The sequence below is a fragment of the Camelina sativa genome, chromosome 9 (assembly GCF_030686135.1).
Source record: "Camelina sativa cultivar CO46 ecotype springtype chromosome 9, ASM3068613v1".
NCBI classification, from domain to species: domain Eukaryota; kingdom Viridiplantae; phylum Streptophyta; class Magnoliopsida; order Brassicales; family Brassicaceae; genus Camelina; species Camelina sativa.
In genome coordinates, this window is record NC_141888.1 from 6,544,845 (window position 1) to 6,563,334 (window position 18,490).

The 18,490-nt window shown below is 33.4% G+C and overlaps 4 protein-coding genes across 7 annotated transcripts; 3 read left to right on the forward strand and 1 right to left on the reverse strand.

The window, feature by feature from the left end:
• Positions 1-1,127: 1,127 nt before the first annotated feature.
• LOC104710611 (chlorophyll a-b binding protein 2.4, chloroplastic) lies at positions 1,128-2,556 on the forward strand. The gene is made up of 2 exons (XM_087467066.1): positions 1,128-1,503; positions 1,823-2,556. Exons 1-2 carry the CDS (start codon positions 1,355-1,357, stop codon positions 2,472-2,474), a joined length of 801 nt encoding a protein of 266 aa, XP_087323192.1. The 5' UTR covers positions 1,128-1,354; the 3' UTR covers positions 2,475-2,556.
• A 544-nt stretch (positions 2,557-3,100) lies between these two features.
• Positions 3,101-7,904, reverse strand: LOC104715061 (zinc finger CCCH domain-containing protein 41). Of its 3 annotated transcripts, none has more exons than XR_015566852.1 (6): positions 7,543-7,902; positions 6,436-7,191; positions 4,744-5,920; positions 4,052-4,366; positions 3,422-3,905; positions 3,101-3,259 (listed from the first exon to the last, which is right to left on the reverse strand). XR_015566852.1 is itself a non-coding variant. In XM_087467065.1 (6 exons), exons 2-5 carry the CDS (start codon positions 7,141-7,143, stop codon positions 3,423-3,425), a joined length of 2,673 nt encoding a protein of 890 aa, XP_087323191.1. In that variant the 5' UTR covers positions 7,144-7,191; positions 7,543-7,904; the 3' UTR covers positions 3,101-3,259; position 3,422. The 3 variants fall into 3 exon arrangements, 1 of the variants encoding a protein (XP_087323191.1); XM_087467065.1 differs by having other exon boundaries at positions 4,754-5,920; positions 7,543-7,904; XR_015566851.1 differs by having other exon boundaries at positions 3,101-3,905; positions 7,543-7,904.
• Positions 7,905-12,966: 5,062 nt separating this feature from the next.
• Positions 12,967-15,161, forward strand: LOC104710612 (putative E3 ubiquitin-protein ligase ARI3). 2 transcript variants are annotated; one of them, XM_087464366.1, is made up of 2 exons: positions 12,967-14,464; positions 14,586-14,976. In XM_087464366.1, the coding sequence occupies exons 1-2, from the start codon at positions 13,117-13,119 to the stop codon at positions 14,672-14,674; spliced, it is 1,437 nt and encodes a 478-aa protein (XP_087320492.1). In that variant the 5' UTR covers positions 12,967-13,116; the 3' UTR covers positions 14,675-14,976. The 2 variants fall into 2 exon arrangements, with proteins under 2 accessions (XP_087320492.1, XP_010425545.2); XM_010427243.3 differs by having other exon boundaries at positions 12,973-15,161.
• A 1,422-nt stretch (positions 15,162-16,583) lies between these two features.
• LOC104710613 (putative E3 ubiquitin-protein ligase ARI4) lies at positions 16,584-18,414 on the forward strand. The gene is made up of 2 exons (XM_087467080.1): positions 16,584-16,860; positions 16,950-18,414. Exons 1-2 carry the CDS (start codon positions 16,854-16,856, stop codon positions 18,242-18,244), a joined length of 1,302 nt encoding a protein of 433 aa, XP_087323206.1. The 5' UTR covers positions 16,584-16,853; the 3' UTR covers positions 18,245-18,414.
• The last annotated feature ends 76 nt before the right edge of the window (positions 18,415-18,490 follow it).

The window sequence follows — 18,490 nt, forward strand, 5'->3', positions numbered from 1 at the left end:
AAATTTGATTTCTTATTAGAAATTCGTGATGATTTTAAAATATTCCTGTTTATATTATTCTGAATTTTTTTTTCTTTAGTTAAGGATATGTAAGATCAATATTTATTTTTTTCTTAAATTTCTTTTAATGTTGTAGTATTTTTAAATTGTTTTTTTTAGTTTATATTTTATATCTCTAAATTATCTAAGAATATAATATCATTGTGCTTATAATTTTCAATTTTTATTTTTATTATGTCAAATTAACTATCTTTCAATTTCTCAAATTTTATTGGGTTGGTCATAAACTCATTGCAATCATGTATATATTTTTTTCTTATTCCACAATACTTTTTGAGTAAACAATTTGAAAGAAATATTTTAGTGGTTATACAAACTGTCACAAATAAATTTTAGTGGTGAAAAGGAACTACGTCAAATTGAAAGTAAATAAACAACAATTAATTTGATTTGTTCACAAAGTCATTTTATAGGTTGTGATAAAGAGCAAACTTTAACAATAAAATATTTTTGGATGTAAGAACATATAATTAGTGGTAAAAAAATAGAGTAAAATTGTATGTGGATTCTAATAATATGTAGTTTTGACGGGTTAACTCCATATAAAACATGAATAAGTTGTGGAACGTTTTTGAAATTTGATAATATTGGTCCTTGGTTGACTAGCTACTCCTCTGCTTGGTCCCTAGATTTGACCTCCCGTAATAATCCTCCCGTAATAATATTTGTAATGATTAATGTATAAAAAATATTTTGGTGGCTGATAATATAGCTTTAGATTGTTGAAATAATTATAATAATAATTTTAAAATATAAAAATATATCAGTGTATTAAAGTAAAACCTTATCTCTAGCTAAAACTATTTATTTATTTATTTCTAGAAAATATATTTCATTTACAAAATATATATTCTTTTAAAATTTTATTTAAGTAGACATTTCTAAAACCCGTGCATCGAACGAATCCTAATCTAATCTAGTAATTTATATATCTTCTGAAGGAAAAAAAAAATAATAATAATAATAATAATAATTGTTATCATGGCAATCGCAAGCATAACCAATAGACGATAGCCAATAAGCGAGATAGCATGAGTACATTATCCTGTTGGGTTTTTATATATTTCGCTCACCCCACAAGATCTTCTCTGCCACATGGCAGAACCATAACCTCTATATCTCCTGCACTTGAAGTTGAGTTTGTGGAAATCCAAATCCAACCAATCAAAACTCACTGACCTGTCTATATGCCAATTTTCCTACAAAATGAACACTAATATAAAATCGAAGTCTCCAACTCACTAACATAACACCAACAACATCTCATCTCACTTATTTTTGTCTAGAAGAAGCAATGGCCACCTCAGCAATCCAACACTCTTCTTTCGCCGGCCAAACGGCTCTAAAGCCATCCAACGATCTCCTCCGCAAAGTTGGATCCTCCAACGGCGGTGGTCGTATCGTCATGCGTCGTACCGTCAAGTCTACTCCTCAGAGCATCTGGTTCCATCCCTAATCCCTCTCTCTTTCACTCATCTTTGTTTTTCTAGATAAGAGATTTTCCATTTTAACATGGTAGTAAACAATTAAAAGTGAAACTACTAAAGATTGGTTTCGGTTCAAGATTAGACTTTTCATTAAACAAAAAAAAAAATGAAAATACACTTGAATTATGGTTTATTCGAATTCGGTTTAGCTAGGTTCTTTGGATATATTTTAACGACCCATTAGTTTTTGTTTCCTCATTTCTAGTATAGCTAAATGCCTAAATCAATCACCAACCCATTTAATTTTAGCATCTAACAAGAAAAACTTGTGACAGGTACGGACCAGACCGTCCCAAATACCTAGGACCATTCTCGGAAAACACACCATCATACCTAACAGGAGAATACCCTGGAGACTATGGCTGGGATACAGCCGGTCTCTCTGCTGATCCAGAAACATTCGCAAAGAACCGTGAGCTCGAAGTAATCCACAGTAGATGGGCAATGTTGGGTGCTTTGGGCTGCACCTTCCCGGAGATCCTCTCCAAAAACGGAGTCAAATTCGGTGAAGCCGTGTGGTTCAAGGCGGGATCTCAGATCTTCTCAGAAGGAGGGCTTGACTACCTAGGAAACCCTAACTTGATCCATGCGCAAAGCATATTGGCTATCTGGGCATGTCAAGTTGTGCTCATGGGTTTCATTGAAGGATACAGAATCGGAGGTGGTCCTCTTGGTGAAGGACTTGACCCGCTTTACCCAGGCGGGGCGTTTGACCCGTTGAACCTAGCAGAGGATCCAGAGGCTTTCTCCGAATTGAAGGTGAAGGAGCTCAAGAACGGTCGTCTTGCAATGTTCTCAATGTTTGGATTCTTTGTTCAAGCCATTGTTACGGGTAAAGGTCCGATCGAGAACCTGTTCGATCATATCGCAGACCCTGTGGCTAACAATGCTTGGGCTTTCGCCACCAACTTCGTCCCCGGAAAATAGAGTTTGATCGGATCATTTATGTAAAGTTATAACATTTATCAATGCATTTAAGTATCCCTAAATATATGATATTTTGGTTCCATATCCTCGCTTTGGCCAGAAATTTGCATTAAGGTCGGAAATTCGCATCCGAGATATTTGCATTAAATATTGCCCATCCAAATACCTAGGACCATTCTCGGAAAACACACCATCATACCAAGTACCAACTTTTAGTACAAACATATGAGAATGTGAAACCGGATATTTTCATAGTCTTGCTTCCTTCGGCGGTTCGGCAAGTGTAATTTTCATGTTTTGAGTCACTGAGTGGTACAGTCAGTTGCTAGAAAGTCTGCTGTTGGAACAAAGCAATAACTTTCCAAATTCAACCAGTTGTAAATGCTTGAGATGCATAAAATTATTTACAAATATTGAATTTTGTTTACAACTAACTGTTCCTTTATAAATGTTAAAATTGAACGAAAACAAATACACTACACCGTAGCTTGAAGATTCCAATCCTAGAAAGAAAAAAGAATACAAGTCTACCTAACATTGCATATAACTTTCAAAACGGCTTCCGAACCAGATTTCTCCTCCACTATAGATTAAACGAACTAGGGATCAAAATGTCCAAGACTATATACAACAGAATCGAAATTGTTATAGCAGCTAAATAACTGGGGGAAAAAACACAAAGATCTGCTGATACAAAGACCCAACCAAATGTTCTTGGAAGGCCAAATGTAACAATACACTTTTTTTTTTCTGTCTTCTCTTTTCTCTCTTTTCTTTTTCACATTCTACTATCGAAAAAAGGAAAAAATAAAATTACTTAGATATATCTTTTGCTACCAACAAATATTAACGTCTCACGAATTGGCTAAATAGCCTAAAACGGAGAAAAAGATCACTAATACCAGATCCCAAGATCAAAAGATATGCTTCTGAGACAAAAAGATTACCTCACTCACGGATTTGTTCAGACTGATCTTCATCGGTTCCTGTAGCTACAATCGCCTCAGAAGCTCCTTCGATGGACTCGTGGTTACTTTTATTGTTATCGTTGTCGCTTTCTTTGGTCTCTTGTTTATCCAAAGTACTGTCGTTGTCTTCAGAAACATTTGTATTCTCTAGTTTTTCTGTAGAGGAGGTCTTGACTTCATCTGCTGGTTTTGGGTCATTAGAAGCGCACTTGCTTTTGCTGTTATTATTGCTCTCTCTGCTGCTTTGACGTGTTACCCACACAAGCTGCAACATGTGTTCTTGCCAACACTTTGCATTAGCTAATGCTTTCTCGGCTGCGCTGCGTTTCAAAAATGTGACACAAGCTGCACGGTTTTCGTTATCTGTTTCATGGTCCTTGCCACTATCAATGGACACATTGTCTTCCAGTTCCACTTTTGAGACTTCGCCATAAGAAGAAAAATGTTCCTTTAAGACAGCCACCTGGAAGTAAAAAATAGTTCAAAGCATCGTAAGTCCCTCAAATACTTAATAATCCGGGTGGAATTTAATAGTATTTAGCCTATTTAATATCGAAAGTGAGAAAGTTTTGCACATTCATAAAGAAGAAAAAGGGAAATGGGACATACATCAGCTAACCCAGTTGGCAAAGGAGGAACAACTTTGATGGTCGTGGTGCGGTTATCCAACTTATACCTATTTGCCATAGGAGCTTTCAAACTTGTGGTATACGAATAAGGTCTCTGCTTCAGGTTTTTTGAATCAGGAGATGGTGTTTCTGTGCTTAGCTTGCAAGTGGAAAGTGGTTTCTGGATAGGCACTCTCTTATCTGTTGATGACTCTGTTTTTGGTGATGCAATAGCAGCACCGGAATCAGAGGCTGCGTCTACTTTAGCGCGCTTAGCATCTGGCTCATCTGCTTCCTCGCCCTTGACAACCGTACCCTGAGAAGATTAGCGCAAGATGATATTAATGTTGATCAAGTAAATAATTTCATTTGCATCTATGCGATATTTAGTAAGACAAGGTCATTAGCTGAAGACATCCTAAGCAAAAATAAATATATCACGACGCACATATGTCTACTCAAATCTTTGTGAACCAAACTAAATGCTATAATAAAATCAGAAATAAGGTTTGCACTTATCTAGCACTGTACACTACTTCAATTTCCAAAAGACACCTCTGAGATTCAAATTTGCAGAACCTTAACTTCTACTTCTGCTTAACTTTCTAGAATTATAGTGATTGCAAAATTGTTATTCTCTTTTGAATAGGTATTATCGGAATTGAATAAAAGAATGGAAAGGGATTTCGTTACTTGGTCGTACTTGTTTTTCAAGTGTCGCCAATTTTTTGCGGTACTCGTTACGCTTCTGCTCCAACATTTCCTGTTTTTTCCGAAGTGTCTCCTTCAACTGCTCAAGAGTGTCTGCTTTCTTCCGCTGAAGCAGCGTAACCTTGGGACCACTAGTAGCCACCACAGGCTTAGACTGTTCAGAGGAGGATGGAGCTCCACCAGTGTGAAAGGCAGGACCCTTTGCCATGGAATTTACATGGTTGCTTTTCAAAGCTGCAGCAATCGGAAGCTGGTTCTGCCCTCCAGAAGCAGTCATACCACGACCCTTCATAGAAGCACCATTGCCAGTGGACAAGCCATTATCAGGTATACTATCTCTATTTGCCCACCAAAGTTTAATAAAGCGGTTACCCATCACAGCATCAGGAGCCCTGAGAGCAGATTCAGCTTCTTCACGTTTCGAGAATTGCACAAATGCTCGCTCACTATTTAATGGGATGTGAATATCAATAACTTTCCCAAACTTCTGAAAATGGGCAAGAATGAGGTCCCTTCTGTTGCTCTCGTGGGGAACATTATTCACAAATAGAGTCCGCATTGCCTTTTGAGTTGCTTTCCTTGTATTGTTCATTGCATCATTTGAAGTATTTGATGAATCAACAACTTTTGTGACACTTTCACCGACATAATTTTGTTTACCATGTCGGGATATATTAACTGAGACCTCCTTTAATTGATCTTCAAGACCAGCTGATGAATTTAATACTGCATCAGTTTTCTCTTTCGAATTTGCTTGACTATTAGAACCACGCATTCTTCCCCAAACTGATTGACTTGTGCTTCTAGAATCTCGAATACCACATCCATTTTCAGCGCCATCTTGGTTATTGTCATCCACTGGAGCTACATTCTCATCAATCCCATGAGAATTTAGAGTAGATATTGCACCTGACGTTTCACCAGTACTGTTATTCCACAAAGGTTGATCAGGATCATAAAAATCAGTTCCACCAGCACTAGGATATGCATCCCCATAACCCAAACCATCAACAGTCATTCCAACCTCGTTAATCCTCCCATGAGCTCCTTTAGCATTCATGAAATTAGCACCCCCAAATTGTGCAGTCACCGGTTTGGAAGAAGCTGCCAGATGAGGTGCACCAGGGACTGAAACAGGAAGGTTAAACTGTGATAGACTCTGCACAATTGGAAAATGAAGAAAAATTAATCACTTAGAGAAGTAATAAAATGGTAACTATAAGAAATTTATCATGCAGTACAAAGTATTTGCAGTTCAACAACCATGATTTCAATATATCATTAACATGCATCCAAGAATCAGAATGGAGTTTGGCTGTTTCTGAGAGTCATGCCAGGTAAAGCAAATGCTGAATACATTAAAGAACTTAATTCAACATCACTGAGAACTACTATTGAAGGGAGTAAAATGGTCATACTATTATCACGCCAGGTAAAAGCTACTGCTGAACACATTAAAGAACTTAACCTCAACATCACTGAGAAGTACTATTGAAGGGAGTAAAGTGGTCATACTACTAGCAACATATGCAAGAAACATAGATGTGCTGATATTCCAGCTCAGTGGAGGATCATGCAAATAGTTATCAAATATCTAGTAAACACTCTAGGTTATATTGTGTTTTCTAGATAAATCTAAAACCACTAAAGGCAAAATTAATCAAGAAAACATACCTGAACATCGTCAACAACAATACGATTCATCCCATGCTCCATTGGACACATGTCCCCTCTGAGGCAGAAACCACGTTCCTCAAAGTCTCTGCATCGCTGTCGAGGAATACCCATGCTGAGTGGAGCATTTAAGGGAGGTCTTAGGGAACCTTGTAAGTGATGGAAACCATCCAAGCCACCATTTGGAACTCCAGGAATCATTCCAAAAGCAGGCCATGGTGCACTCTGAGCAGCTGAAACACCAGCTAGTCCCCTTCCTCCAAACATATTGGGGGCCATAGACCCGACTTGAACCATATGAGATGAGAGATCAACAGGATTAAATCTGGAATCACGCTGGGCCCAAGAACCATAGTTTCCTCTACCTCTACCAGGACCAGAGTCCCTTGAAAACATTGGATTCGACCTCATTCTTTGATTATCATACTGTACACGTTGCCCTGATCCTGCCCCAAAAGGCCGCTTTTCTTGTTCACTAAACGAATTCCCATTTTCATTATGTCTATAATTTTTCCTGTATGGTCGTGAGAACCCCTGATCTGAAGAATCTTGTTCCAAGGACTGAGACCTCGCCTCTTCTTTCCTTCGGTGCTTATGGTTGCGATCGTCATCCTCCTCCTCGCTGATCTCATGCTCCTCCTCAGGGTCACTCATACACTCAGGTGGAGATAACACACTTTGCTTTGGAGAGGAAACAGAAAGTTCCATGAAACCACTTCAATAACGCAGAGCTTCCTTATCTCTTCATACAAAACGCTGATACAAATTGGTATCCACCATCAGATTATTGCACACACAACAAACAAAGATTAACACAACAAAGAAACCCTAAACGATCTAATTTGCAATCAATCCTCAACAAAAACTACCTATATCTCATCTTCCCCTTAGTGATTTCAAAGCAACAGTTACCTCTCTCGAGATCACAGATTCATGATTCGCCTATACTATTGATTAAACCGTCCTAATTCTCACAACAACTCGAAAACACTAACCAATTAATATAACTTCAGAAGACTAACAGCAAAAAGCATAAGAAACTTAGGGTTTAAACAAACCTAGCGAGCTTCAGAAAATTTTAATCAGAAACGGGAAAATAAATCTTACAGGTTCTCTTAATCAATGACTCTGTTCGCTCTTCTTTACAGACCAAAAAATTCGGATTCAGGCTAACACGACGGCGAAAGCCTAAATCAAAAGCAATGGATGGAACATTCGGGGAAGAAATTGGAGCGAGGACAAAAAAAAAAGTAGTGACGGAGGGAAAGAGATCGTCAATGATGATAAAAAATCCGCGGCGGAGATTGTTCGCCGGAGATGTTCAGGAATTGCTCAGAGAATCACAACGTCGCTGATAGCGACTGGTCTCGGCGTTAGGGTTTGAAGGAGCTGTGGAATAGCTGAGAGAAGAGAGAAGAGAGGAGAGAGAGAGAGGGGCTTTTTTGTTATCAAAATAAACAAGGCAATGCGAGGAGGAGACTTGGGAAATTTTGATTTGCTACCCCAAGATTTTGTTAATTTTACAGAATGACCCAATATTTCTTTAGTTTCCTTAATTTGATACCAAATTTATGAATTCAAGTCCTTCTGAGTTTTTATTTTTGAATACTTTAAGTGAAATGTATATATATATATAATGTTAAGAATCTATATTTTTAACTTATAGAAGATTTGTCTAAAAATTTTGGTAAATCTATGGCCAGATTTGAAAGACTCAGAAATCGAAACAAAAAAAACAAGAATATATTGAATATTTAATATTATATGAAATCGAAAATTTGTTTAGAAATGCATCAATGGAAACTAGAAATTGATTTCGATCAACAAGAATAATAATCACATGTTATTTATAATTTTCATATCCTTTTCATAACAAAAACAAAAGATTAGATTTATAAGAATATTAAGTCAGTTCTTTGCAGCTTAGATTCAAGATCATCATAAGAGATATGACACTCATCACCACATTTAACTCTTTTCTCAGCATTATCAGGTTGTAAGTTTGTAACGCATCAAGCATCACCTTCCCAATGGTCAAATCGGAACTCTCTATAGCTAGTTCATTGCTCTAAATCTAGTTTTGCCAATCACTCCCCATACTAATTGGCACCAATATGACCTTTGCTTGGTTTCTATATATGTAGGTAACGGTAACTCAATTATAACTAAAATCGTCAAGATATATAAAAATTGTCAAGATATATAAAGTCAAGACAAAAATATAAGATTCTCAAAAAAAAAAAATCTAAACAAATTACAAAAAGTTTCTTACGAAAACAAAAAGAAAGAAAAAATACTAACAGAAGAGAAACCAAATCAAAGCACTTAACAAATTTATAGTCAAACTCAACAACCGCATCATCAAACATTCAAACTTGCATCTGGTTCGCTATAATATGTATTGAAAACTACTCTTCGGAAAAAAGTGAGTAAAAACATTAAGTGATATCAAATAATTATTACGTGACATATATATGCATACAATAAATTGATATGATCTATATGTTAAAATAATATATAGATCATATCAAATCTATATCTTAGTTAATATTAAAAATAATCCAAAATGTAAACAATACATAATTAGAAAAAATTGAAAAACCAGCATTGTTAAGTTTCTCTATGTTGTGCACTAGGTAACAACCCGAACTATATGCGGGATAAATCGACTCAAATAAAATTATTACAAATAAAATTATTATTTAGAATTTATGGTGTCATAATAATAATTTTACACATAATTGTTTTTATTTTATTCAAATTTACATTTAATAATTTTGTGTAAAAATATATATCACCCGCGAAATGTGGAAAATAATGTTAATTATTGTGATAATGTTATTTATTTTAACGATTATTGTAAGAATTAATTTTTAATAAATATTCCTTTTGTTTCATAAAGAGTGACATTTTAGAATTTAATTTTTGTTTCACAAAGAATGTCATTTTACATTTCCAATGCCCTATATTATATTTTGAATGCATATTTTTCATTAGATTTTCTAAATTTACCCTTAATCTATGACTCAATTCAACCATTAAATATTTATTAAATAAGGGCATATATGTATATTTTAATATTTTCTTAATTTGTGTGAAATGTGTCAAAATGACACTTATTGTGAAACAATGGGAGTACTTGAATAGTCATCAAATTTTTTAAAATCGGAGAATAAGTTTTGTATTTCAAAAAGTTAAATAGATGAATATTTTTTTTAATAGTTTATGAAATGTAATTTACTTTAAATAATTAAATATGTTATGAAAATAATAATTAAATTATTAACTATATTTTATTTTTTTATATATAGTTGATGAAGTCTTTTATTTTAAAAAACTAATAGAAAGAAACATTACCTTATATATTCTACTGACATATTTATGTAAATAATAATGAAATAAAGATTTTTTATATGTTTTAATGACACATTTAATAATCAAAAGACTTATTTTTAAAAATATGTTTATCTTGAGATGCTTAATTGCAATTAAATCTCCAAATCGCTCTAGCAACGACACATCAACATTTTTAACAAAATGTTTCTCTATTAATATATAGGGGATATTTTAAATAAAAATATGAAATAAAGTATACGAAGATTCTCATCAAGTTATAAAAAAATATAGCTTTCACTTATGACAACATGCGTTAAATTTTATAAAATACCTTTAGTGAAACTATTCTACTATTCTTAATCCTTACGTTTCACAACGAGTGTAGTTTTAGAATTATTTGTATGTTTTAAAATTAAAGTAGTTTTAGATTATTAATATAAAATATTGTTTCGTATAAAAAAAACTAATTTAACCTAAAGAACTGCATCGTAAAATATCAAAGTCACTTTGGATGTAATTAAATGGTATCAAATGTTAATAATGTATGTTTTCTTAATTTGTGTGAAAAGTATCAAAATATTATTATTGTGAAACATTTTAAGTTTTGTGTTTTTACTTACGAATAGAGAACATTGTATTACAACGATAAAAAAAATTAATCCAGTTAAATTAATGTTAAGTAACTTGTATTGTTATTTTGAACTTCAACATTCACTATTTATTCATCAATACCCATGCTAATTAAATTATTATTATGTTTGATACTTGTCAAAATCTGACTTACCAAGAATATTAGTAAAATTAGCATATATAACTTGTTATTTTATTAGTTTTTCTTTTTAGATAAGGAAAAAAAAGTTGAAAAAGATATAAAACTTGTAAAATCAGTATATATAAATATATGTATTTTCCAATTTTATTATAGAGAAAAAAATTAAAAATGTTTTGACACAGTTCAACATCTAATCAATAGAGATGATATGTATGACACGTATTGTATTGATGATTAACTTTGAAACCATACTTTATATAATAAGAAAGATTTACTTATTTACTTATTCAATAAGTTTGTTATACTGTATTTAGTTCTTTTTTGACAACAACATGATACAAGATTGGCTCAAACAAGTCAATACAAAGGAACATTGTTTACATAGGTAACTAAGTGCGGAACTGAGCGAACACGTCGCGCTAAATTATCCGCTCTATCATTCTGAGAGCGAGGAACGTAGAGTAATGAAAAAGAAACAAACTCCTCTTTATCCGCCTGTATGTCCTCCAAATAAGGCGTAAAAGCTGGCTACTCGGAAGGCGAAGACACTATCTTCACCAAGTCAGAGCAGTCGGTGAGGAAGACGAGAGATTTGTTATCCGTTCCAATCATACAACGCATAGCCCAGATAAGGACTTCAATCTCGACATGAAAAGGTGAAAGACTACGACGAAGATTGGCTGTTCCCATAGTATTGTACTAGGTAACAACCCGCACTATGTGCGGGAAAAATTAATTTAAAGAAAAGTATTATAAGTAAAATTATTATCCTGTAACCAATATCTGTTTGTGTCAAACATAATATGTAACTAAAGTTTTTTATTTATTTATTCAAAATTACGTTTTTCGTGTAAAAAATACGTTTCACCCGTGAAATCTTTGATTTTGTAAGAGGTTTTATAGTGGAGAAAGTATTGATAAAATGTTACTATTTATTGCAATATGTCTTTTCTGTGGTTTAAAAATCAAATTCATATCTTCTTATGTTTTATTTTGTAACCATAACAATTTTGCATGTTTCTTATGTAATCATAACAACATATACTAAAATTACTTGGTAGTTTAATTATTTAAGTTTTATTATATGTTAGTAAAATCGGATTCTAAACTAAATTTTCTGAAGATAATCTAATTTATTGATTTAATATTTTGATTAGGCTATTTAAATCTTTTGAGTTAGTCGGTTTGTTAATATTTTCTATAAATGACGGATTATTACCAAAAAACCATTATGAAAAAATTAATGAAATTCCAAAATCAACGTATACGTGTAAGATTACATTTCACCCGTGAAATATGTGAACGTGGTAAAGAAAATATTTAGAAACTGTTACAATTTATGGTAATATATATTTTTGTGTGCTTTAAAAATCAAATTTATATTTATGGTTTATCGAGTAACTATAACAATTTTTCATAATCTAATAATCACTCATTTCAAATAAATTATGATTTTTTGGGTACTAAGTTTATTTATAATGATAAGGGTTATTGTTTCATTCCTTTCTAATAGCACATAGATGAATATAGAATTAGAACATATATTCCTATTCAGTTATCAATATTTCCATTTCCAATGAATAATCACACTAAATGTTGAGATTAATTAGTTTACATACTTAGATATATATATAAATAATCACACATCATGATATCCCCTAATTTGTTGTTATTTTTATATTTATTTATGAATATATATAATCTATATTTATTTGGAATTAAGTTTCTTTTAATGAATTGAAGATAATTCAGGGGTAATATACTTATTTTTATAATTAATTATAATAACTATTGAAACTTGTTATTTCAATTATTATGGTAATAATACTAACTTTAAAAAAAATAACATTTCATTTTTATATGATTATGTTAATAAGTTATATATGGTTTTTTTATTAACTTTATATTAATTGATATGTTTTATAGCCTTTTTAGAATATTTTACTTATATTGATTTTAAGAAATCAATGTAATTTTGACTTGTATATTTGTAAGTAAATTTTAGTGAAATTTTCATTTAAAATAGTATGTAATTATTTAATTAGTTTTTATATGTGATATATAAATTTGTGTGAGAAATAATAGCATATCTAACTATTATTCAGTTAATTATTTTTAAAAAAATATATAATGGTATGTTAATGTAATTAAGTAGAAAATTTAAGGCTATTTTGCTGAAAAGTGCACTCTCTGGGGATTTAGTTCCATATATACATTTTTTAAGAAAAATAGGATGTTGATAATAAATAAGTAAAATTCATATAGAAATTTAAAAATTAGAGATAATAAATAGGAATTCAAAGTAAGGAAATTGTAAATTCAATTCAACAAAGATAAAGGAAGAAAAATATTTTCTTATTTTCTTTTATTGAAAAAGATTTACTTCAACTATAAGAAAAACAACAATAATGCCCTAAAGTTTTGCGTTTAATAACAATTCTCAAGATCTCGCCCCCAACATATATATGAGACGTTTCGTATCCAAACTTCTTTACTATCTCCGTTTGATCGAATCTTTTTAAGTCTTGATCGTCTCCTCCATAGATTAATCTTTTTTCTTTTTTTGTTGATCCATGGATGACGAATATATGAGCTTGGAGGAGGACGAAGAAGAGGATTATGATTACTCCATCGATGAGCATGATGAGTATTACAGCGATGACGAGACAGATTTGCAACACGTATCCTCAACAAAGCCTACGAGCCAGGTGATCACTAAAGAATCTCTTGTAGCAGCACAGAAGGATGTTTTGGTTAAGATCATGGAATTGTTATCGGTTAAGGAGAACCAAGCCAGGACACTTCTTATTTATTATCAATGGGACGTTGATAAGTTGTTCTCTGTGTATACTGAGCAAGGCAAAGATCGTTTGTTTTCTTTTGCTGGTCTTACTGTTTTTGATCCTTGTTTGGTTACTTCGAATGGTGGGACGGTGATGAAGTGCTGCGATATCTGCATGGAAGATGATTTACCAAGTAATGTAATGACGAGAATGGAGTGTGGCCATAGCTTTTGCAATGATTGTTGGAAGGGACACTTCACTGTTAGGATCAATGAAGGTGAGAGCAAAAGGATAACATGTATGGCTCATAAATGCAACGCGATTTGCGACGAGGATGTTGTTAGGAGACTAGTTAGTCCGGAGTTAGCTGAGAAGTTTGATCGTTTCCTCATTGAGTCGTATGTCGAAGATAACATGATGGTGAAGTGGTGTCCAAGCACACCACATTGCGGGAATGCGATACAGATCGAAGATTACGGCAGCGAGGTTCAGTGTTCATGTGGACATCAGTTCTGTTTCAGTTGTCTTAGTGAGTCTCACTCTCCTTGCTCTTGTTTGATGTGGAAGCTATGGACTAAAAAGTGTACCGACGAGTCAGAGTCTGTTAACTGGATAACAGTTAACACAAAGCTTTGTCCCAAATGTAGCAAACCTATATCAAAACGAGATGGTTGCAATCTCATGACTTGTAAGTGTGGGCAGCATTTTTGTTGGCTGTGTGGTGAAGCTACTGGATTCAGCCATACTTGGAAGACTATCGAGGGTCATAGTTGTGGTCGGTACAAAGATGACAAAGTAAGGCAATTGGAGAGAGCCAAAAGGGATTTGGACAGGTACACACATTACTATTACCGCTACAAAGCACATACCGATTCATCGAAGCTAGAGGATAAACTTAGGAAGAGTGTCCTTGAGAAGGCAGTGTTGAATTCTGAAACCAAGGATCAAGACGTGTTTAAAGATTACAGTTGGGTTATAGATGGAGTGAACCGCTTATTCAGATCAAGAAGGATTCTTTCGTATTCATATCCTTTCGCGTTCTACATGTTTGGTGAAGAGCTCTTCAAAGATAAGATGAGTGATAAAGAGAGAGAGATAAAGAAGAATCTGTTCGAGGATCAGCAGCAGCAACTTGAAGGTAATGTTGAGAGACTTTCCAAGGTTTTAGAAGAGCCTTTTGATCAATACTGTTTTTCGGAAGTAGTGGAGATGAAGAGACAACTCAACAATTTGAGTGCTTTGGTCGATAAACTATGCAGGCAAATGTATGAGTGCATTGAGAATGAATTGTTGGGTCCAATCCAAACTGGAGTCCACAAGGTTGCACCTTATAGGTCAAAGGGAATAGAACAAGCAACTGAGTTTTGTCCTGACATCTACCAATCTTCTGATTGTGGTTCAAGCGGATCTTCGTAGATCATGAGAAGTTATTACTTTGATCATATAAGTTTATTTGTTTAGTTTTTCCCTTTTCAGTAGTCTTTGTTTCATAGACAGATGATGCAGTGTTATTTATGGTTGGCTCTTCTTAATGGGGTTGTTTTCTTAATGGGTTCATCATAACCATTTTAAGAGGATGCAAAACCATCTCTAAAACCATCACAACTCACTGTTAAATACTTTACCTAGTTACCCAAAAATCTTGAAAGGGATGAGAGATGTGATTGGAAGAATTAGTATTTACTATAGGCATGGCTTGACAATGTGCAAGCATATGTATATATATATATATATATATATCCTTTAACCTACTATCCTAACTAATGTGATATTTACAAATCATTCATATGAATATGGAAGATTTAATATCCTTATACAATGGTTCGAGGTCCCAACGCAAAGTCCAACAATATAATTTTCTACTTAAAAAAAAAATTATAAACAGATAATAGTGGTGGGTCGGATCCAGATCCAAATTTTAACTATTCGGATATATGTCTTTCTAGATATCCGATTTTCGTTGATATACTAAGTTGCATGGAAACGGAAACAGATACGCAGAAGTAAAATATTACGGAAACAGGAAATGATTCTTTTTCTAAAATTAGAAAATAGAAACGTATGTCTATACATATACATATATATATATATAATAAAATACCATACATAAAATGATAAAAGCCATATTAAAAGGAATATTTGAAACAACATAAATTCAAAACATAAATATTAAATAATTAGTTGAAAAAAATATATAAAATAATTAAATTAAAACACTAGTATTATGATATATTTATATGTATCATGAATTCTTAAATTTTCAAACTAAAAAAAAAAAGAGTTTCCATCGCATTTTCAAAATGAAAACCATCGTGTTTCCAAAAAATGATTTTTAGGAATCGTATTTATGTGTTTGCATGAGTTTCCATTTTGAAAACGTTTCGGAAACGAAAAATTTATCTCAAAAAGAGTTTCCATTTAACATAGTTAATATCTATATTCGGATATGAATTCATTAAAAAATAAAAATTTAATTTGAAAAAATAGTATGATAACTTTTATTAAATGTTTTCAAAAAATATATTTGATTTGTTATAAAAAATAATATTTAGAATGTTTTTCATAAATAATATTTTAAAAACATAAAAAAAAATATTATTAAAAAAATATTTCACTAATTGGAATCAAAATTTCGACGGATTCAAGATTTGATAATCCGAATCCGGATCCATTTTTATGAAGTAAAACGGCGGGGATCCCAGATAATACACATACACAATACCAATTATAATCTACAAAAGTACAAATGGTGAGGTGGAAGTATAAAATTAAAAAAAAAAAATCCCAACAAAAGAAAAACCGTCTGGATAATAACACCAATACATAATCAAATTTAACAAGTTAATCATCAAACTTGTAGTTCACCGACCAGTCTCTAAAGTGAGTTCTACTGTTACTCTGTTAGGAGAAAAAAAAAATAATGAAGAAAAAAAAGCCATGTTTACATTTTGTAGTAGAAGAAAATTAGAAAATATATAAAGATGCTCAAATTATAAATAATAATAATAATAGGAAATTAAATAAGGACATCTTAAATCCAATTAGAAAAAATAAGAGAAGTTTACTTTAATTTAAAATAAGGAAATAGTTAATTCCATCTATAAAAAGGAACGATACTGCCCTATATATAAAGTTTTGCGTTGTTGAGTCGAACAAAGTAACAATTATCTACAAAAGATCTCGCCAAGTGTATGAAACTTGTCGTCTAACTTCATCGTCTTCGTAACTCTCGCGCTCTTGGTCGATAGTTTTGCTCTGATCATCTCTCAATTATTTTGATCCATGGATGACGAATATTTAAGTTTGGAGGAGGAAGATTATTGTTACTCCTCCGAATCCGATGATCATGATCAGGAGGGTTACGACGACTACGAGGAAGAGTCGGGTTTGCAACACTCGAGAAAACCTACGAGCCAGGTGATCACGAAGGAAGCACTTATAGCAGCACAGAAGGATGTATTGGATAGGGTTATGGAATTTTTATCAGTTAAGGAGAACCAAGCGAGGATACTTCTTATTCATTACCAATGGAAGGTTGATAAGTTGTTCTCTGTGTATGATGATAAAGGCAAAGATTTTTTTGTTTACTTGTGCTGGTCTTACAGTTTTTGACCCTTGCGTAGTTAATTCGAAGAGGAAGAAGAAGGAGAAGACGAGTAAGAAGAAGAAGAAGGCGAAGAAGACGAAGAAGTGTGATATCTGCATGGAAGAGGATTTATCAAAACATGCCATGACAAGAATGGAGTGTGGTCATAGGTTTTGCAATGATTGTTGGAAGGGACATTTTACTGTGAGGATTAATGAAGGTGAGAGCAAAAGGATTAGATGTATGGCTCATAAATGCAACGTGATTTGCGACGAGGATGTTGTTAGGAGACTAGTTAGTCCGGAGTTAGCTGAGAAGTTTGATCGTTTCCTCATTGAGTCGTATGTCGAAGATAACAAGATGGTGAAGTGGTGTCCAAGTACACCGCATTGCGGGAACGCGATACAGAAAACGAAAGATGACGACGACGACGATGAGGTGGAGTGTTCATGTGGACATCAGTTCTGTTTCGGTTGTCTGAGTGAGTCTCACTCTCCTTGCTCTTGTTTAATGTGGAAGCTATGGACTAAAAAGTTCGCAGACGAGTCTGAGACTGTTAATTGGATAACAGTTAACACTAAGCTGTGTCCCAAATGTACCAAACCTGTTGAAAAGAGGGATGGGTGCAATCACATGACTTGTATTTGTGGGCAGTATTTTTGCTGGCTGTGTGGTGAAGCTACTGGAAAGACTCATGGCTATCGGAGTATCGAGGGTCATAGTTGTGGTCGGTACAAAGATGACAAAGTAAGGCAACTGGATAGAGCCAAAAGGGATTTGGACAGGTACACACATTACCATTACCGCTACAAAGCACATACTGATTCATCGAAGCTAGAGGATAAACTTAGGAAGAGTATCCTTGAGAAGGCAGAGTTAAATTCTGAAACCAAGGATAATCGAGCCGTGTTTAAAGATTACGGTTGGGTTACAGATGCAGTGAACCGGTTATTCAGATCAAGAAGGATTCTTTCGTATTCATATCCTTTCGCGTTCTACATGTTTGGGGAAGAGTTGTTCAAAGATGTGATGAGCGATGAAGAGAGAGAGATAAAGAAGAATCTGTTCGAGGATCAGCAGCAGCAACTTGAAGGTAATGTTGAGAAACTTTCCAAAATTTTAGAAGAGCCTTTTCATGAGTATGATCAAAAGGAAGTAATAAATATGAAGAGTCAACTCATCGACATGAGTGCTTTGGTTGATACACTCTGCAAGAAAATGTACGAGTGCATTGAAAAGGATTTATTTTGTTCAGTCCAATTTGGAATCCACAACATTGCACCTTACAAATCAAGGGGAATAGAACAAGCTGAAAAGTTTTGTGCTTCTTAGGCTTGTGGTTCAAGCGGATCTTCCTCAAATAAGTTGTAATTATTACTCTTGTTTTACTAGTTTTTGTTTCATAAACAGATGATGCAATAGAAAACTAAAAAGGTTTTTTTTTTTTCTTTTTTCCCCCCGTTATGGTTCGTTCTCTCAGTCTAATGCTATTGTATTTTTGGTAGTTTCACAACCATTCCTTTTTTATTTTTTCAGAACTTTTTGTATATAAACAAAACAGCATGCAGTTGTATTATC